Consider the following 22,983-nt stretch of genomic DNA (forward strand, 5'->3'; position numbering starts at 1 on the left):
ATTATTGTATCATAAAAATTATTAAATGTCTGATGTTCACATTGTACTAAACCACGCACACGCACACATGTACCATACATACATGGCGTATATATCTACTATAGACTCACATTGGGTGCTATATATAGTCTGCCTTAGGCCCGTTTCACACGTCAGTGAAAAACACTGATGTTTTTCACTGGCATGTAAAACACGCACATGTCCCTGCGTGTGCCGTGATTCACGGCACACGTGGGTTGTCTAAGTGCAATCCGGGCTCCGTTCTCCGTGGCCCGTGATTGCACTTAGTAATCAACTCACCTGTGCACGCTCCCGCTCTCCATGGTGCTGATCGCTCCCGCGGTGCAGCATCCGGCCGGCGCTGACCCCCGCAGCAGCTGCTTCCGGGTCGGCTGTGTCGCGCATCATGAATATGCGCGACAATAATCAGCCGGCTTAGAAGCAGCAAGCTGCACGGGCTGCAGAGGACATCGCTGGATGCTGGGTGAGTTAAAATGTTTTTTATTTTAAAAGCACGTTTTTTTCTGGCACGTGTTTCACGGACCACACCACTGCGTGGTCCGTGGAACATCAGTGATGCTAGAAAAAAATGGACACGTCTCCGTGCGGCAATCACGCACACGCGGGTACGCCACACGGAGACACGTGCAGTGAAAAATCACTGACGTGTGAGCAGACCCATTCATTATAATGGGTCTGCGTATGTCAGTGATTCTGGTACGTTTAAAAAAAAACACAAACGTACCAGAATCACTGACGTGTGAAACAGGCCTTACACAGTATTCATTTATCTATAAGGGGTGAGGAACATGTAACAACTCTTTCTGTTACCATTGTGGATGGGATGTGAGCTGATTGCTGTGTCACAGATGAGAGAAGCTGGATCTCTGCTCTGTCACATGCTGAGAGGTCAGGTGCCGGGCAGAATACTGACAGCCATTAAATGTGCAGAGGGAGGGCAGGGGGCGTTTCTGGACACGGAGGCCGGGCAGGGGGCGTTTCTGGACACGGAGGCCGGGCAGGGGGCGTTTCTGGACACGGAGGCCGGGCAGGGGGCGTTTCTGGACACTGAGGCCGGGCAGGGGGCGTTTCTGGACACTGAGGCCGGGCAGGGGGCGTTTCTGGACACTGAGGCCGGGCAGGGGGCGTTTCTGGACACTGAGGCCGGGCAGGGGGCGTTTCTGGACACTGAGGCCGGGCAGGGGGCGTTTCTGGACACTGAGGCCGGGCAGGGGGCGTTTCTGGACACTGAGGCCGGGCAGGGGGCGTTTCTGGACACTGAGGCCGGGCAGGGGGCGTTTCTGGACACTGAGGCCGGGCAGGGGGCGTTTCTGGACACTGAGGCCGGGCAGGGGGCGTTTCTGGACACTGAGGCCGGGCAGGGGGCGTTTCTGGACACTGAGGCCGGGCAGGGGGCGTTTCTGGACACTGAGGCCGGGCAGGGGGCGTTTCTGGACACTGAGGCCGGGCAGGGGGCGTTTCTGGACACTGAGGCCGGGCAGGGGGCGTTTCTGGACACTGAGGCCGGGCAGGGGGCGTTTCTGGACACTGAGGCCGGGCAGGGGGCGTTTCTGGACACTGAGGCCGGGCAGGGGGCGTTTCTGGACACTGAGGCCGGGCAGGGGGCGTTTCTGGACACTGAGACCGGGCAGGGGGCGTTTCTGGACACTGAGGCTGGGTGGTGCCAGCTCCGACTGAGGTTTGGCAACCAAGAATACAGGAAATTGTCATGTTTGTTGGAGCTGAATGTAAACAAGGTGCTGCAGAGAATAAAGGGATAATTCAAGAGGAACAAAAGTTAGAAAACTAAAAATAACAATGTAGGGGTGATTTATATGACAATACAGCACAGATTAGCTTACAATTTTTTTTGGAGTGTATGTCGGATAACTCCTTTAAAAGTTGTAAGGTGTATAATCTGTGCGGCTTTGTAATATATCATAAAATTAAGGCTAGAGAAAGACTTTTTTTGCTTTTATGGATTAATATTGTCTTAAGTGTTAGTTGTGGCCACATTTTAGTGATATTTCGGGTGTGTATGGTCTTGAGTTCCTTGATGGGGATGGCACCTGTAGAGATCTAAAGAGGCAGAGGAAGCAGTGGAGGATGACCATTTTGATTGTATGGATCCTGCCTAGCCAAAAAAGTTAAGGGGTTTCCTACCTACTAAAATCATTTAGCACATTGACTGATTAATGAGGTTATAATTACACTTAAACAGGGTGGAAGGAAAGTAAGTAAATACCTTAGCTAGTCAGGCAGACAGGGGTGGAATAGATAGCAAGACCCTACCCACATATTCCCACCCCTGTTGCACCTGTCAATCAAATAGCAGTGCATTGCTGGAACTTTACTTGCACATATTTCTGAAATAAACTCCAATCTCTGAATAAAAGCTATGCTGACCTTCAGCATCCTAGCCCCAGTATAGCACTGGCTTTACTCTATATATGAAAATCCTGCTGGTTGGTTCTCTTTAAGAATCGGGGTTGGAAGGATCTCTGCATTTTTTAAGAGCATGATTATAGAGTTTAGCTACTAAACCCACGTAATGCTCAGAGTTAACATGTTCCATACAAGTATGGGGGATGTCAGTAAAAAGGTAAGGGCAGACATATTAAAAGTTTGAAAAGTAGGTGTTTTTTTTTTTCAAATGTTCTACATTTCAGAGTTGTATTTAAAAATGTAAAAAGATTGATCTACATTAATGTAAAGTATTATAAGTGATGACTTTGCTCAGAACCACTGGGATACGTAGAGGCATCCCAAAGTTATAGCTCTGCCCATTCACACTACAGATTCCAATTTCTCAATATAAAACCAGATTTATCTCTCCAGTTCTGATGATCTTGTTAAGATAATAAAATGTAAATCAGGCCTAAGTGGTATGTATGAATCCTGCACATAACAAAAATACTTTGATTTTAAGTAGGTGTCATGTTTATAATTTTATGGTTGGAACATACTTTTAGTCACTAATATCCTTATTCAATGTGGCATTTGGACATTGTGCCAGGTGTCTAATGACAGAAAACTTATAAGTATGGTATTTTAATTTCTTTCTTTTTCTTGTAGATTTTATGTATACACATCCTGGCTACAAAAACGTAAAATGACAAACACAGCACGGCAGTGAAAGGATTCTGAAGCTATGATCTTTCTACAATATAATAACAATCTGTGCGGAGCCGCCGCCGCCTCACCACCGCGCGGAGCCGCCACCGCTTCACCCCCGTGCGGAGCCGCCGCCTCACCACCGTGCGGAGCCGCCACCGCTTCACCACCGTGCGGAGCCGCCGCCCAACCAACACCCCACCTATTGTCTCCTCCCCAAAATCCTATAGAATGTAAGCTCGCAAGGGCAGGGTCCTCTTCCCTCTGTACTAGTCTGTCTACTGTAACTTGGATCTGTATTCTGTATGTAATCCCTTCTCATGTACAGCACCATGGAATTAAGCGTGCTCTATAAATAAATAATAATATTTATTAACTTATATAGCGCTAGTAATTCCACAGTGGTTTACAGATGTGATCATCACTGCTCCCCTTGGGGCTCATACTCTAAATTCCCTATCAGTATGTGTTTGGAGTGTGGGAGGAAACCGGAGTACCCGGAGAAACTCACACAAACAAGGGGAGAACATATAAACTCCTTCCAGATGGTGTCCTTGGTGGGATTTGAACCCAAGACCCCAGCGCAGCAAGACTGCAGTGCTAACCACTGAGCTACCGTGTACCGAGACTATTTTGAGATTATGTAGAAATGCAAACATAAATATCGTACTTCATGCCAAAAAGTTAACCACTCCTTTTTTATTTTTCATATTTTTCCACAGGTACTAAACTACCAAACTAAAACATGATGTAATAATTTGTTGTAAATATGTCTTGGGCATTTTAAACATTTTAATGTTGCATTATGAGGCAAACGTTTGGTGTGCAATATCCGCCATTGTTACTAATGGTTGAATTTGCCACTGTCTTCTAGCCGTCACATGCAAAGCTTTATTACCATAGATATTTAGGGGCATTTTTAAGTCTCACGAATACATGAGAAGTTAATTGCTTACATTTACTTATTCCCACTAAAAGCCATTTTAGCCTTCAAGCCAAAAAGGTTTTTCTTCTTTGTTTATTGTTGCGTTCTAGAAGCCATAGCTTTTATATTTTTTCATTGAGGTAGCTGGATCCAGTAGGACATGTTATAGAGCAGACACAGAGGCCAGTGTTAGGTTTCTGTTTGCCAAGGACTGCAGGCTGCTGATGGTCTGACAGAGGGAGTGATCTTCCTCTGTCAAACTCTTCGCAAGCTGATGTCACTATTGAGGAGTCACAGAGTTGGAATTAAAGTTCGTGCCAGTCCCAAACCAAACAGAGCAAAAGCTTAGCTGTGCATTATGGCGAACTGCTGCTGCGGATCGCATAGGTACATAACTCTACATCCTTGATGTGGAACCTAACAGCTAGGTTCAGGGTTAAATCAAACTTAAGCATGAGTAAATACAATAGCATAAAGAGGAAAATAAAATTCATAAACTATAAAAGTGAAAAATAAAATTGGGACACACCACTAAAACATTAACAAACCCTTTTCTAAAACCAACATTAGAATAAAAGCAATTACCTGTACACAGGCTGCATTTCATGTGCGATCCCAATGACTGAGTTCTGTAGAAAGTTATCAAACTCTTCAAATAGTTCCCGGATGTTAGTCTGGAACTTTAAATCCAAGTCTAGCTGAATTATGCGAGATATATCTATAAAAAAGGGAAAGACAAATTAGGTTTTAATACAAAAACTGCACCGAAAGCAAAAACATCATACTTACACGTATTACAAGACCTATTCGGTCAAAATCACAAGTAAGAAATCTGAAAAGTGTTGTCTTGTTCTACTTTGTAAAATGTCTTATGGTGCCACAAAAAAAACAACTCATCCTGCAAACTGCAAAGAAAAAACATAAAGGTGATCCTAGAGATCAAAGGTGGCTGTATGTTTAATGGATTAACCATTTTTCTTATGAAAGGAGTACTATCTCCATTTCCATGAATTAACCCCTTCCCAACATCGGAGTTATCTGAATGTTGCAGAAGGTAATAAGTTCCCAAAAAGCACTGTACTTGTACAGCGCGGTGATGGAACTGGCTCAGGAAAAGAACTCGCGCTATCAGTAGTGAAAGTCCGCTGTGTATTACACTGTGTGCAGAATTATTAGTCAAATGAGTATTTTGATCACATGATAATTTTTATACATGTTGTCCTTCTCCAAGCTGTATAGGCTTGAGAGCCAACTACCAATTAAGTAAATCAGGTGATGTGCATCTCTGTAATGAGGAGGGGTGTGGTGTAATGACATCAACATCCTATATAAGGTGTGCTAAATTATTAAGCAACTTCCTTTACGTTGGCAAAATGAGTCAGAAGAGAGATTTGACAGGCTCTGAAAAGTCCAAAATTGTGAGATGTCTTGCAGAGGGATGCAGCAGTCTTGAAATTGCCAAACTTTTGAAGCGTGACGATCACCGAACTATCAAGCATTTCATCGCAAATAGCCAACAGGGTCGCAAGAAGCGTGTTGGGCAAAAAAGTCGCAAAATAACTGCCATTAATTGAGGAAAATAAAGCGTGAAGCTGCCAAGATGCCAATTGCCACCAGTTTGGCCATATTTCAGAACTACAATGTTACTGGCGTATCAAAAGCACAAGGTGTTTCATACTCAGGGACATGGCCAAGGTAAGGAAGGCTGAAAAACGACCACCTTTGAACAAGAAACATAAGATAAAACGTCAAGACTGGGCCAAGAAATATCTTAAGACTGATTTTTCAAAGGTTTTATGAACTGATGAAATGAGGGTGACTCTTGATCGGCCAGATGGATGGGCCAGAGACTGGATCAGTAAAGGGCAGAGAGCTCTACTCCGACTCAGACGCCAGCAAGGTGGAGGTGGGGTACTGGTATGGGCTGGTATCATCAAAGATGAACTTGTGGGACCTTTTCGGGTTGAGGATGGAGTGAAGCTCAACTCCCAGACCTGCTGCGAGTTTCTAGAAGACAACTTCTTCAAGCAGTGGTACAGGAAGAAGTCGGTATCGATCAAGAAAAACATGATTTTCATGCAGGACAATGCTTCATCACATGTATCCAACTACTCCACAGCGTGGCTGGCCAGCAAAGTTCTAAAAGATGAAAAAATACTGACATGCCCCCCTTGTTCACCTGATCTGAACCCCATAGAGAATCTGTGGTCCCTCATAAAATGTAAGATCTACAAGGAGGGAAAACAGTACACGTCTCGGAACAGTGTCTGGGAGGCTGTAGTGGCTGCTGCACGCAATGTTGATCGTAAACAGATCAAGCAACTGACAGAATCAATGGATGGTAGGCTGTTGAGTGTCATCATAAAGAAAGGTGGCTATATTGGTCACTAATTATTTTGGGTTTGTTTTTGCATGTCAGAAATGTTTATTTCTAAATGTTGTGCAGTTATATTGGTTTACCTTGTGGAAATAAACAAGTGAGATGGGAATATATTTGTTTTTTTATTAAGTTGCCTAATAATTCTGCACAGTAATAGTTACCTGCACAAACAGATATACTCCTAAGATAGCCAAATCTAAAAACACCCACTCCAACTTCCAAAAATAATTAGCTTTGATATTTATGAGTCTTTTGGGTTGATTGAGAACATAGTTGATCAATAATAAAAAAAATCTCTAAAATACAACTTGCCTAATAATTCTGCACACAGTGTATATCTGACACAGTGCTGCAACTGCTCTGGTCGGTGAAGACATCAATTTTGGATATTTAAAGGGGTTGTACGGTCTAAGATGACAAGTCTGCAGTCACTCTGCACTGTAGACTTATGAATCCTCACATTGCACGCACTGTACGCTGTGAGGATTCTCCAGTGTCTGACCCGGGAATGGAGGTCATGTGGCCACAAGTATGTGATATGTATATTCCTGGCCAGATTCTGACTAGCTGCAGCTGGGCGTGAACTCGCTCAATTTAAGTATACTGAGCGAGGTCATGCCAATCTAGATGAATTTTGTCAGGGACCATGCACATCGCATACTTACGGCTAAGTGATCACTGTTCCTGGCTCTGACACCGGAGAATTCTCACTGCGCACAGTGTGAACAATGTGAGGATTCACAAGTCTGTAATCACACAGAGTGACTAAAGACTTGTTATTTTAGACTATACAACCCCTTCAACCCTTCAGTTGCGGAGGCCAATAGAATCCGTGGCATCTAAATAGTTGTGAGAGGGTGGGCTACCCATTTCACTCAACTAGTACCCATGCAATGCACTTGTGGGTGCTAATAGTTGCCATGTCATCCCGAAACCAACCAATGGCCTCAGATTTTGCTACATATGATCCAATAAAATTTGGGAACGGCCGGCGATATAAAACTGTCTGGTAAGCCTTTTCCTCATACTTACACAAATAAAAAAATAAAAAAAAGAGAATAAAAAACATTCAATAAGTCACAGTCACAGTAGAAAAAAATATAATAGGATCACTAAAAATGCCATCTCATCCAACAACAAAAGCAACCCCCAATCAGGCTCAGGTCAATCATTTGTCAAAGGAAATAAAGGAGGCTTGCACATTTTTGTAGCGCAAATGCATTGGAAAAGTGACATTGCTGCAAAAAACCATCCAAGAAAATCAATGCCCCAAAGTCTCATACAGATGACCTGTCAAACATACAGTAGTACATTGTAGTTTGGCACTGAAATAGCTGCAACACTCAGATGTTTCTTCTTGTGTACTTAAGATTATGTGCACGTTTCTGCATGAAATCTGCCCATTCTCACAGAAAAACGCATGCATTTTTTGTGCCATGCATTTTTCTTTTAATGAATTGACTGCCTGGAAGAGCTAAAAAGTGCAGGAAAAAACACCCCAACAATTGACATGCTGCAGTTACAGAAAAATAAGCAATGTGGGCACAACACAATCTCATAGATTTTGCTGGTTTCAGCATAGGCATGCAGGTTTTGGTGCAGATTTGAAAAAAAAAAACGCATCAAAAACCACGCACCTTGTGCACATAGCCTACCTCAACATCCTTACACCTTATGTCAAGTCTCCAGAGAAACAGATAACCTTGTCAAAATAAAACATGAAGGAGCCATTTGTGTCTTGAATATAATTGGGGTCATAAATTGTTAAGGTTGGTCTCTTCAGAGAGGGAAGCGCATGAGCAGATTGATAGACCGAGTTGTGCAATGTTGGCAAAAGTTAACTGCACATACACCACCCCAGACACTGACGGCACAGCACGAAGTCACAGACAATAGATATTGTGACCTGTCAGTCACAGACCGTGGCAAAGGGTGGGTATAGGAAGAGAGGCAGAGGCGCTGGAAGGTCAGTGTCACGCCCTGCTGCACTTGTCGGACTTTAGCAACAGGTAGAATATATCTTTGTACCGTGTTAGCCAGTAGAGATAAAAAAATTGTTTGAAAGAACTGAAGTCCTCAGTGGTTGATACCTTTTAATGGCTAACTGAAAAGATGGTAATAGCAAGCTTTCGAGACTACTCAGGTCTCTTCATCAGGCTCAATATAACACAAAATCTGAAGAGTCACATATTTATACACAACAGGACATAGAATGGGGCAGTAAATAAAACAAGTTATGTGAAGCAGAACCATCACTATGGGAAGGGGACAAGCTTATCTATGAACTGCTTTTTCCCCTTCCCATACTGCTGCCGACTGTGTGGTGCTACAGTTTATTGGGGAAATCATGAATGCCAACATGTACTGTGACATACCAAAGCAGAGCAGGGTGGTATTACAACATAACCCCAAAACACACCTCCAAGATGACCTTTGCCTTGCTAAAATCGAGAAAATCCAGCACCAGCATAAATAAAATGAAACAGTTTATTACCAAAATTAAAAGCCCATTACACATATATGTTTACGACATAATAAGAACATGGAAACGTCAATGCGTTTCAAGCAGAAAAAAAAGCTCTTATTCATGACAAGGAATATGTTCTTAATCACACCTTATATAGAAACAAATAACCCCCTTTAATAGCAGGTATGAGCAGGGCGGAAACCTGATTAGCCAACACATGTGTCCATTACAATCGAAGGGTTAACAAACAGGTAGAATATACAAAAAAGTGCAAAACTTCACATAAAAAAATTCAAAAAAAACTATACCCAACAGAAAAACCACACGTGTATGTGTAACGGGATTTTCATTTTAGTAATAAACGTTTTAATTTTATTTATGCTGGATTTTCTCGATTTGTTTTTTTTGTTCTTCACCTGGGAGCCGGACCAAGATTTCCGAGCACTGCACTCTCTAATTATCCTCCAGGGAACGGCTAGTCTTTTTTCTGACATTCCTTTGCTAAAGAAGCTGAGAGTAAAAGGTGCTGGACTGGCAAAGCATGTCTCTCTAAACCCTATTGAGCATCTGTGGGGCCGCCTCAAATGAAAGGTCAAGGTTAATATTTTTGGAAGTTGGAGTGGGGCTTTTTTTTTAGATTTGGCTATCTTAGGAGGACATCTGTTTGTGCAGGTAACTATTCATGCGCAGAATTATTAGGCAACTTAATAAAAGCCTAACATATTCCCATCTCACTTGTTTATTTTCACCAGGTAAACCAATATAACTGCACAAAATTTAGAAATAAACATTTCTGACATGCAAAAACAAAACCTCAAAAAATTAGTGATCAATATAGCCACCTTTGTTTATGATGACACTCAACAGCCTACCATCCATAGATTCTCTCAGTTGCTTGATCTGTTTACGATCAACATTGCATGCAGCAGCCACCACAGCCTCCATACACTGTTCCGAGAGGTGTACTGTTTTCCCTCCCTGTAGAACATACATTTTATGAGGAGCCACAGGTTCTCTATGGGGTTCAGATCAGGTGAACAAGGGGGCATGTCATTATTTTTTCAACTTTTAGACCTTTACTGGCCAGCCATTATTGGAGAAGTTGGATGCATGTGATGGAGCATTGGACTGTTTTGAAAATCATGTTTTTCTTGAACGATACTGACTTCTTCCTGTACCACTGCTTGAAGAAGTTGTCTTCCAGAAACTGGCAGTAGGTCTGGGAGTTGAGCTTCACTCTATACTCAGCCCCACAAGTTCATCTTTGATGATACCAGCCCATACCATACCCCACCTCCACCTAGCTGGTGTCTGAGTCGGAGTGTAGCTCTTTGCCCTTTACTGATCCAGCCTCTGGCCCATCCATCTGGCCCATCAAGAGTCACTCTCATTTCATCAGTCCATAAAACCTTTGAAAAATCAGTTTTAAGATATTTCTTGGCCCAGTCTTGACGTTTTATCTTATGTTTCTTGTTCAAAGGTGGTCGTTTTTCAGCCTTTCTTACCTTGGCCATGTCCCTGAGTATGGCACACCTTGTGCTTTTGGATACTCCAGTAACGTTGCAGCTCTGAAATATGGCCAAGCTGGTGGCAAATGGCATCTTGGCAGCTTCACGCTTTATTTTCCTCAATTCATGGGCAGTTATTTTGCGCCTTTTTTGGCCAACATGCTTCTTGCGACCCTGTTGGCTATTTGCCTTGATTGTTTGGTGATCACGCTTCAAAGTTTGGCAATTTCAAGACTGCTGCATCCCTCCGCAACACGTCTCACAATTTTGGACTTTTCAGAGAAAACAGAAAATAGTGAACGTTTGCTTATATTTTATCTGTGGCTACTGATTACAGTCTTAAGGTTTATATAGGTCCTTAGAACTAAAAAGGTCATATATAAAACATCAAGACTGTAAGCAATGGTGTTCTCTCAGTTTGTCTGTGGGGTTTATAACAGAGAACACCCAGAACAGATAAAATGAGGTCACGACTGCTGACACATTAAAGTCTCAAACTTATCTTAAATGAATGAGCCAGATGTTTTGCTGTATTGTATAAAATATATCAAGCCTCAAGAGAGAATGGAACCTTAAACCGGCTTACATGAAGAGGCATTTGTGCTTGGATGCATGTTCAGCTGCAAAATCTCACACAAACAAGATGAAAATGAACAGGGATAGCTTTTAATCTTGCGAAAACCCCTTTAAGCCTTTCTGATGGACCCTCTTTCATGCCTCATTTAGACGTCCGTGATCCATCCTTTTTCATGGATATATCACATACCCATTATAATCTATGGTACTATTTATTATTATTATTATTTATTATTATAGCGCCATTTATTCCATGGCGCTTTACAAGTGAAAGGGTATACGTACAACAATCATTAACAGTACATAACAGACTGGTATAGGAGGAGAGAGGACCCTGCCCGTGAGGGCTCACAGTCTACAGGGAATGGGTGATGGTACGATAGGTGAGGACAGAGCTGGTTGTGCAGTGGTGTACTGGACTGAGGGCTATTGTAGGTTGTAGGCTTGTTGGAAGAGGTGGGTCTTGAGGTTCCTCTTGAAGCTTTCCACGGTAGGGGAGAGTCTGATGTGCTGAGGTAGAGCATTCCAGAGTATGGGGGATGCACGGGAGAAATCTTGTACGTGATTGTGGGAAGAGGAGATAAGGGAGGAGCAGAGAAGGGATCTTGTGAGGATCTGAGGTTGCGTGCAGGTAGGTACCGGGAGACTAGGTCACAGATGTAGGGAGGAGACAGGTTGTGCATGGCATGTCCGATTATTTTACATGGACCATGTATGTGTGCAACATAAACAGAGACATGTCAGTTTTTTCCTGCCTTATGGATGACAAGGGCCAATACATGTTTCTGAGTTTATGAAATCACATACAGTACACGGATGGCAATTGTTTTCTATACGTATTTAGAGGGAATCTGTCAGCAGGTTTTTCCTACCTCATCTGAGAGCAGCATGGTATAGGCAAACACTCCATGAATTTAATGATGTATCACTTAGCTTACTGGCTGGAGCTGTTCTGACACACACAGAATTCTATGGGCTTGTGCCAACAATGAGGTTTTTTTGCGGTGTCAAAAATGCTGCATTTTCCATTTCAAGCAAAGTGGATGGGATTAATAGAAATCTCATGTCGCCTGCACTTCTTTCTTTACGCTGCGTAAACTCACCTGCCATGCATTTTTCCAATTCTCAGCATGTCAATTTCTTTTGCGGGTTTTCTGTGCTGAATTTCCCCATAGACTTGCATTAGCTGAGGAAATCCACAGGTGAAAAAAAAAACAAAAAAAAACACACATGCGTCTCTATGGCGTAAACACATAAAAAACACATATGATCCACACCTACGAATGTTAATACCGGATAGTTTAAAAAACAAAGCAGCTTTATTTAAATCATGACATACCAAACAGGCAAAAAAAAAAATGCAGGGTCAAAAATGGGATAAAAACGCACGTTAAGAAAAAGCAAAGCAAAACACAATGAAAAAACGCAAGTAAGCTACAGTACAGAAAGTCTGCAGCATCGAACATACAACAAATATGGATCATGAGAATGTAGCCTTAGATGTAGCAAAGCAGCAGAGCTCAAAAAGTTAATCCGCTCACACCAGGCTCTCTATGTATAAGGTCTATAGACAGAGGTGCTAATCAGAGAGGGCAGGGGCGTGGCCAGACTAGTGATAATCGCCTGGTGATAAAACCTTCACTACAAGTAAACACCACCACACCGGGTAATAAATGACACCATTCAACTCTGTGTCAGCCTCTATCTCCTGCTGTTTTCAGGTTACATAGCAAAATCCTGCTGACAGATTCCCTTTAAAAATGCAAAATATAGGAAAAGCTTTGTAATTTATTAATACATTTATCTATTCATGAAAAACCCTGATGACACATAAAAAAATGGTACCAGTGTGATCAGTGTATGTGTTTAAACATGAAGCTGTTAATTATACATGAGGTGCTTAAGCCTTTAAGAAGGAATAATACCGTATTTTTCGAACTATAAAACGCACTGGACCATAAGCCGCACCTTGTTTTTATAGGAGGAAAAACATTTTGAAGCAAAAAAATGTGGTTACTATACATTTATGGGGGACATCTGCTGCTGACACTGTTATGAGGGTAATGTCCCCCAATTCTGTACTAATGTCCTATTCTATTTAACTTCCCTCCGCTCCCCCGTGAGTGGTCCTCAACTGATGCCAGCAAATTACTTTGGCGTGCAGGGCATGGTGCAACTGCTATGTGCTCCCCATTACAGGCGCGATGAAGGCAGGAGCAAGGTTGCCTTTGCAGAAAGTCGGTGCTGGCAGGACCATTGAATATTGATTTCTCTATTAAAGAAAAATGAATATTCACTGCTCCCCGTGCTTATAACCCAGCCCACCTCTCAACGCCGGCATCAATGAGAGTAAAAATCATCACAGTCATTTACTATCACTGACCTCGGTGCCAAGAGGTGGTCGGGGTTATGGGCATGGGGAGCAGTGAATATTTAATTCCCTTACATGAGAAAATCAATATTATAATATAATAATACATTTTAATTTATATAGTGTCAACCATATTCCGCAAAACCTTACAATTAAGTGGGGGCATGTACTGACAATAAAAACCAGTTACAGTGAGAGCCCTGCTCACAATCTTACAATCTATATATTCACTGCTCCTGCCACTTTGTGCAGCCTTGACCATGCTGCTGCCTCCTGTGACCCTGCTCCACTACAAGACAGATACATTCGGACTATAAGAAGCACCCCCAATTTCCTCCCAGACTCGGAGGGGAAATGTCTGTCTAAAGGCCGTTTTACACGCTGTGACATCGCTAGCCGATGCTAGCTATGTCGAGCATCATAGCACCCGCCCCCGTCGTACGGCCAATATGTGGTGATCGCTGCCGTAGCGAACATTATCGCTACGGCAGCGTCACACGCACACACCTGCTCTGCGACGTCGCTGTGACTGGCGAACCGCCTCCTTTCTAAGGGGGCGATTCGTTCAGCGTCACGGCAACGTCACTACGTGGCCGCCCAATCAAAGAGGAGGGGCGGAGATGAGCGGGACGAACATCCCGCCCACCTCCTTCCTTCCTCATTGCCGGTGGACGCAGGTAAGGAGAGGTTCCTCGTTCCTGCGGTGTCACACGTAGCGATGTGTGAAGCCGCAGGAACGAGGACCAACATCGTTACTGCAGCAGCAACGATATTTGGGAAGAGGGGAGCATGTCACGATGAGCGATTTTGAACGTTTTTGCAATGATTCAAAATCGCTAACAAGTGTCACACGCAACGACATCGCTAAAGCGGACGGATGTGCGGCACAAATTCCGTGACCCCAACGAGTTCGCTTTAGCGTGTAAAACCACCTTTAGGCTATGTGCGCACTAGAAAATTGACTTTTCTTAAGAAACATCTGCACCCTCTGGCAGAATACCGCACCCGCGGCAAAAACCAATGTAAAATCTCAACCCTGCAGTTTTTTACCATTATCTATAGCAAAAAATGCAGGTACCTGCAGAAAAGTGACATGCACATTAATTCCGCAGCGGAAATTCTACGGGTAAATCCGCAGGTATAAAAAAAACGCAGTGTGCGCACATATACCCATAGGTTTTGCTGGGGAATGACTACAGAAATGTTACACACATTTTCTGCAGCAAATCCGCGGTAAAATCCGTGGTAAATCCGCAGCGTGCACACATGGGTTCGTGCCCACGATCAGGACCCTCTGCGACCTGACCTGCGGGGCTGCGAGTCTCCTTCGCAGGAGATCGCAGCTGCCTGTGCCCACAATTCGGGCTCAGGCAACTGCGGTCTCTCTCTTCTGTTCTCCCTGTGAAAACCGCTTGCGATCCGCAGCAAACAATTGACATGCTTGCAGAGCCGCACCGCAGGTCAGTTTACGCTGTGTACTGTACGCGCACACAGTGGGCATGGGATTTCTAGAAATCCCATCCACTGTGCTTGTACTGGAAAACGCAGCATTTTGGATGCAGCTGAAGCACGCTGCGTCCAAACGCTGTGAACACTGATCGTGGACATACCCTTATAGTCCGGAAAAAAAAAAAGGTATATTAGTTCAGAAAATGGTTCTCCTAGGAAGACGGTTGTCGAAAGGGAAGACTGGATTAGTAAGTAAGGATTGCGCCTTAATTGACTTCTCCTAATGTTCTTCGGGAAGAAGTCTACTAAATCCGCCTGTAAGAAACTGTAATCTAAATGTTTTAGATTTAATCAGCTTTAATCACTGAAGCTACTGAAGAGAACATATAACTTTCTGTGGTGTGCTGAACCCATTTAATCCTACTCCAGGAGACTGCAATGTGATTACCGGAATCTCCATGTAGGCCACTTGTTCCTAAATGACTCATAACTGTACTTAATACAGATTTTTTTACGGCGCACAGATAATGCAAATGTGAATTAATAAATCAGCTTTCCTGAACAGGCTTCTATGTAGACAAGCAGCGTGGCTTGTAAATGACAGAGCCCAATAGCTCACATCTCTAGACTTTGATCACTGTGTAATCATTTATATGTTATTATTGAAACATAAAATTATATAAGCATCAATATATTCTAAAACATATTCCAAAAAAAAAAAAAAAAAAAAAAAAAAAAAAAAAAGACGGTAATTTTTATTCTTAGTCTCGTAGTAAATCATTTTTTTTTTTGTATCCGCTGACAGTGTCATGTATATAAGGGCTTCAAGACTCTTCCCAAAAGATTATGTTGGGGAAGAGAAGATTACAGCCTGCTAAATGTAAAAAGCTGTTCCTTTTTTCTCCCTGGCAGCAGCTTTCTTTCAGTGCACATAGGAGTGCTCGGCCAAGTCGAGCATGGCTTATGGGTTTGGTTTTTTTGTGGGTTTTTTTTTTTTACTTTTTATATGTTCTAAATTTGTGTGAATATAAATGTAGTGTAATGTAGTGTAATATCGGTATATTAATATACTCACCAATCACTACCTCCCTCTGATATTCAGCAATGCTCAGGTTCTCCATGGAGTGACTTGACTGAAGACCCGAGTCTCCGGGTCAGGCCTCCTTCACACGTCCATGTTACCAGTATATATGGTGTTCGTTTCCATATGTACCGGAGACAAAGACACAAGTAGGCCCATTAAATTCAATGGATTTGCATACACGTCTGTGTGTCCGCACAGACAGTGTGTCCTTGTGCAAATAAGAAATAACGTTTGGAACTCCATTCTATGTCTGAACTGGGTGCAAAAACCTAAAAAAACATCACTATGGGGAGATAAGGTATGCACAATTCCCCTTACATAGTCACTGGTGTGCATACCTTATCTCCCCATAGTGTGTCCTTGTGCGGCAGATGCATGTCTGTGCTCTACACAAGCAACATGTCAGTTTTCTGCCGGCAGCATGGGTGTGACACGCACCGGAGAAAACACGTCACTTAAAAATATATTTTTTATACTTGCCTGTCTCCAGCGCTGCCGTTGCTTCCGGGTCCCGTTCATTATGCTCATGAATATTCACTGCACTGACTGTGAACCCGGAAGTAACAGCAGCGCTGGAGACAGGTAGTTCATGCTGTTCGTGTGCTATCCTGATGTCACACAGATAGCACAACAACACCAGGAACACACACACGCATATGCACCTACACCACAGACCGTTCAAACCGTTAAGTTTTTTGTGAAGACGGCAACACTGTGTTCAGTATGTAAGCCACATAATAGCGACTTCCGGCTCACAGTGTGAACCAGCAAGTCGGAATAGTCTTCACGTGACCCAGGAAAGGACTGAGGGTGGCTCAAGAAACGTGGGAAGACATCAACTGGAGAATATATTACCAGACTTACACTGCACTACATTCACTCAGATTTAGCCCATAAAAATCTCTTTTTCGATTCTCTATAGGGTTTATTTGAAATGTTTTTTTCTTTCATTAAACGTTTAGTAAGGTTTGTACACATTCCCTTTCTTGAAAACTCCAAGTACAAGCATTAAAAACAAAGATGACAGCAATACTCCAAGGTGGAGAATGTGAAATCAAAAATTCTAAGCAATAATCATACCGTAGTTCTGGACTTAAGTCTTACAAAACAGGAATCTCTAAGACGTCCTATCATACCTTCTGATTAATGTTACAAAAAACAAGAAAAAGGTACAAAAATACACTGCCCTTTCCAAAAATTGCGGGATTTGTTAGGTAGTCTAAAAAGGTGGCTCACACAAGACATAAGTTAAAAACAAACTTTACAAAAAAAAAAAAAACAGCCACTGCCAACACAAAGATTACTAATGAATGCAGTGGAATGCAATAAGCCCCCATAGTAGATGTGGGGGCAGCACAGGTGCAAAATACTGATGAAACAACCACTCACAACCTATTAATTCATGGAGGAGGTGGCTAATAGTATTAACCCCTTACTGCTGAAGCATGCTTTCACTTTTCTGACACAGACAAATTTTACAATTCTGACTAGTGTCTTTTTGTATGGTAATACCTTTGGAACGCTTTAATGGAGCCAAGTGATTATGGGATAGTTTTTTGTGACATGAGAGTGGTAAATTTAGGTTGAACATTTTTTTATGTTTATTTGTAAATATATCCGAATTTTGGAAAACCTTTTGCAAATGTCACAATTTTCAAACTTTACATTTTATTGCCCTTAAATCAGAACGCTATGTCACTGAAAGTAATGTTATTTATGTCACTAGTCAGTCTTTGGTGTTGGTCAATTGTGGTATATGCATTGTTTCTTGGGAATTGGATCTCATATTCCGTTTTGTGGTTTACTTCTCTCTTGATACCCTTTGAATATTGTAGGAATAATTGCATTCTCTGGGTTTTGTATCTAACCACATTTTATGATTCCAGTATCAGTGATGTTCCTTGCTGTGCATGATTTCCCTTTTCTGCCCCGTATTTGGCACTTGTTTTTACATGTTTTTATGGTGTTTTTTGTATCTGATGAAAATATTGCATTTCATAGTGTATTGATGTGCTCACATTCTTGCTCGGTCTGTTTCTTATTTTCTTCATGGTTTCTACGAGCATGGAGCACCCTCTCTTGTTATAGTTATATCTCTGCGGCTCTAACACCTACATATATAACTAAGGCTATGTGACCACAGGAGAAATAACCTGCGGATATATCCGCAGGTACGTCCGCAGGTTTCCCGCAGCAGCTCCCCGGAACCTGCAGTTGTTCATTGCTGCGGGGTTCTAGCGAAATATCTGCGGTAAACCTGTGGAAATTCATGCGACTTACCTGCGGAATTCCTGCCCCGTATCTCCATAGTGGAGAGGCGGAACTACCGCAGCTATTTCCGTAGGAATAATTGACATGCAGTTATGTGCGGCTGCGGACATCCGCAGCATATTCCGCAGCCGCACATACCGCAGCATGGACACAGCACTCCCCAAATCCCAAAGGACAGTCATGGCGAACCTTTTACAGGCCGAGTGCCCAAACTGTAGCCCTAAACCCAATTTTTTTTCCGAAGTGCCAACCAATTCTATCATGTAAATAATTGATTGTAACCTTACCTTTGCCGTCTTCTCTTCAGCAGGGGGCATCACGCTCATGCTTACCACACATTGAAGCTGAGCCCCTGCCCTTTCCAGACACAGCAGTTGGATTGATCTTTCTGGAAAAACTTGCAGCATATTAGACAGAGATTTTAGTCTGGAATGCAATCAGATGTCACCCTGTACACCACATCTACATTTCAAAGTCTGAACATCTTGAAATCCCATAAAGATGTACGAGTTGCTCCCCTCCCCCTTCATTGTGTAGTTATGTCCCCCTTCCTCGGCCACTTCCTGGTAAACATGTCCCCATCCTGATATATATTTCCTACATTCTGGTATATTTGTCCCTATCACGGCCCCATCCTGGTAAATGTCCTCCATCCTGGTAAATGTTACCCATTCTGGCATGTTCCCCCATGCTGGTAAATGTACCCCATCCTGACATATTGCCCATCCTTGTAAATGTTCCCCCATCATGGCATGTACCCCATTCCTGGTAAATGTCCTCCATCCTGGTAAATGTTCCCAATCCTGGTTAATTTACCCCCATCCAGGTAAATGTACCCCTTCCTGGTAAATGTACCCTATCGTGGCATGTTTCCCCATCCTGGCATGCATGTTTCCTCCATCCTGGCATGCATGTTTCCTCCATCCTGGCATGCATGTTTCCTCCATCCTGGCATGCATGTTTCCTCCATCCTGACATGCACGTTTCCTCCATCCTGACATGCACGTTTTCCCATCATGGCATGCATGTTTCCCCATCATGGCATGCATGTTTCCCCCATCCTGGCATGCATGTTTCCCCATCCTGGCATGTATGTTTCCTCCCATCCTGGCATGCATGTTTCCCCCATACTGGCATGTATGTTTCCTCCCATCCTGGCATGTATGTTTCCTCCCATCCTGGCATGTATGTTTCCTCCCATCCTGGCATGCATGTTTCCTCCATCCTGGCATGTATGTTTCCTCCATCCTGGCATGTATGTTTCCTCCCATCCTGGCATGTATGTTTCCTCCCATCCTGGCATGCATGTTTCCTCCATCCTGGCATGTATGTTTCCTCCATCCTGGCCTGTATGTTTCCGCCATCCTGGCATGCATGTTTCCTCCATCCTGGCATGCATGTTTCCTCCATCCTGGCATGCATGTTTCCTCCATCCTGGCATGCATGTTTCCCCATCCTGGCATGCATGTTTCCCCATCCTGGCATGCATTGTTCCCCACCCTGGCATGCATGTCCCCCCCCCCCATGCTGGCAAGCATATTCCCCCCCCCATCCAGGCATGCATGTCCCCACCCGATGCTGGCATGTGCGTTCCCCCACCGCCACCCCACGCTGGCATGTGCGTTCCCCCACCGCCACCCCACGCTGCCAAGTGCGTTCCCCCACCGCCACCCAACGCTGCCAAGTGCTTTCCCACCCCCACCCCACGCTGCCATGTGTGTTCCCCCACCCCATGCTGGCATGTGCGTTCCCCCATGCTGGCATGTGCGTTCCCCCTCCCCCACCCCACGCTGGCATGTGCGTTCCCCCTCCCCCATCCCACGCTGGCATGTACGTTCCCCCTCCCCCACCCCACGCTGGCATGTGCGTTCCCCCTCCCCCACCCCACGCTGGCATGTGCGTTCCCCCACCGCCACCCCACGCTGCCAAGTGCGTTCCCCCACCGCCACCCCACGCTGCCATGTGCGTTCCCCCACCCCATGCTGCCCCCCCCACCTTGGCACAGCCGCACACGAGTTATATATTTAAAAAAAAAAAAAAAGCAACACACAACTTACCTGCACACGCTCCCCCGCTGCGCGCTGCTGGGTCCTCAGTTCCCACGCGGCCAGCAGACGGCGCTGCTCGCTGACACTCCTCCTCCTAGCGCGACTGCACTAGCAGATCAAAGCTGCAGGGTCGGGCGACAACACGCGTGCCAGCAGGATGGGCTCAGCGTGCCCCTGGTGGCACGCGTGCCATAGGTTCGCCATCACTGCCATAGGATAACATGGGGAGTGTCTGTACTTGCTTAAACCTGCGGATTTATCTGGAAAATCCAGATAAATCCGAAGGTTTTCCACGGCAAAATCCGCGGGTACATTGTCCCGTGGGCACATAGCCTATCTGTGACTATATGCGTGGTTGTAACCATAGATACCTACCATAAGTTCCTGCAATGCCCTGAACACGAGGCAAGCGACAGTAAATAAGAACTATACTACATTTCTACTTGGAGGTACTTTCTATTATTATTGCTACAACTACACCTACTACATATTGGGAGAGGATCTTGGAGATGGGAATATCCTTTTAATTCTTTTAGAAATTGATGTAAGCAATACATACCAAATAAGTCTAGCAATTTATGGGGTCTAGCAATTTATGGTTTTTTTTTTACAACAGTCAAACCATCTGGGAAGTGAAGTGACCAAATTGCTGAAGTTTTGTGAGAGGAATGTTGTCCCATTCTTGTCTAATGTAGGATTCCAGCTGCTCAACAGCTTTTGTGTTTTTTTTGTTTTTTATCGGAAGATCTTTTTAGACATGAAAATCCTACAGGCATTCCTCATTACAATTAAAAGGGTTGATTGGTTAAATCCATGTGTTTGCAATCACTATGTGGCTGCAGACTGTGATACCAATGTGATATGACTGAAGTTTGAATGACTATTAGATAGGGATCATGATCAAAAGATAGGAGTGATCCCAGATATTATTTGATCCATCAATAATTCAGTATCAAAGAAGATGTCCTTTGGATAATATTTCATGATTACCAAGGAATACATGTCTTGAAGCAGTTGAAGATAAAGGAAGTAACATTTACAGTTCCACTTACAGGAAACTTGTGGTTAGCTAAAGACAGCTTGAAGGAAGCTTGCATATGAAATTTACGGCTCATTGCAATATTTCGCTAACACTATGGCCGACCACAGTTGGTCAGTTGACCACTGGCAGGATGTACAAGTAAATGTGCAGGAAGCAAACGGTGCCTCCAGCAGTTTGTGGTCAAGTTACATGAACATGACTCAGCTGTCACATGCTGACGACCATTTAGACACAACCTACAATATTTTCCTATAAAATATACACCGAACTCGCTTAAGGTAGGGAAATACCTTCCAGGACATTGAAGTGTACGTACGCACTGTTCCTGTGATGCCATGCCATGTTGATTCCTTATATTAATTCGAGTTCCCTCCGATGTGAAAGGATTGCTACAACATAACGGTAATGTTGATGCATATTTCTGTTATTGTATAAGTTTCTATGACTATAGTTCTTATGCCTATGTACCATTGACTATATATATATTCATGTGCTATTAAAATAAATAGTATCTTGCTATAAAGAATATTAGTATTCGTGCCTGATTAGGATATCAGTGAGCGCTTCGTAAGTACGGGCTTTCAGCCCCCTTTTTTAGTAGAATTTAGCAAGACACAGACCTATGAATTCTCACATCTCATCCATAGTGCACTGTGAGGATTTGCCGGTTTCAGAGGCTGGAACGGTGGTCACGTGGCTACATGCCATATGCATACTCCTGGCCAAATTCTTACTAGAGAGGTGCAGCCTTTCTCAATGCAAGTGTATTGGGTGAGGCCACCGCCTTCTAGCCAGATTCTGCCCGGGAGTATAGCATATTCACATCCACGTGACCAGTTCCCGACTCTGAAACTGGCGCTGTGAGAATTCCCATGGCTGGGTGTCTATAGTCAGGACCTGGTCTCTCTCTGGCCTTACTCACATTAAGTTCTGTTCTGACACATGGTAAGGTTTTAACATGAGAGTGTAAGTACTGTCCCAATTTAGGTACACCTTGTCTCGGTGAAATGCCTTTACACTTTTTTGATCAAAAACAGTCTTGCACTACTGCTTTTTTCTTATTTACACCATATTCTTTTTATATTAGGTTTAGTTACAAGGAGTGACTGCAGACTTATAAATTTAGACCAGACAACCCGCTTAAACAATGCTTTACTCTTAAATGTGCAACATTTCAGAGCAAATGCAATGCATAAAAGTTAGGCACAGTGCTCTGATCCTCTCTGGCTTCCTCCCTCCTATTTTACTTATAGATCCCCCTTTAATTTTACATCTCTAAAATAAAAAAAATATAAAAAAAACACTGTAACACATGCAAAAAACATGATGATGTTGCTTTTCCAGGACAGTAAAATAATAGGAAGCGATGTGGAGACTCTATGATAAGTGTTCACATGGCAAAGCAATCTTGTCCCACACAATTCTCCCATAACGTAGACATGTAGACAGTTTGATACCGTGTTCTTTACAATTATATTTCAGATAGCAAAAAATATTAGGCATATTTATTAATTCTGTCCAACTCTTAGAAGCACACTTAGACTAGACAGTCTTAAAAGTGAACCTGTCAGGTCAGATATGCACCCTGAGCCACGAGCAGTTCTGGGTACATATTGCTAATCCCTGTGTAACCGTCCCTGTATACACTAGCATAGATAAAGGATCTTTAGAAAAGTATTTCTAAAGATCTTACATCGTATGCTAATTAGGTCAGGGAATAGTCACAGTGGCGTGATTTCCCCTGGCTA

General features: G+C 43.4%; 1 protein-coding gene across 1 annotated transcript in view; it reads right to left on the minus strand.

The window, feature by feature from the left end:
* The window catches only part of XXYLT1 (xyloside xylosyltransferase 1), a 337,823-nt gene that overhangs the window by 162,691 nt on the left and 152,149 nt on the right, over positions 1 to 22,983 (minus strand). The window contains exon 3 of the mRNA XM_075340518.1: positions 4,625 to 4,757. Coding sequence (XP_075196633.1) covers positions 4,625 to 4,757 — 133 coding nt within the window. The remainder of the gene's footprint in view (positions 1 to 4,624; positions 4,758 to 22,983) is intronic.

The sequence above is a fragment of the Anomaloglossus baeobatrachus genome, chromosome 3 (assembly GCF_048569485.1).
Source record: "Anomaloglossus baeobatrachus isolate aAnoBae1 chromosome 3, aAnoBae1.hap1, whole genome shotgun sequence".
Lineage (NCBI taxonomy): Eukaryota > Metazoa > Chordata > Amphibia > Anura > Aromobatidae > Anomaloglossus > Anomaloglossus baeobatrachus.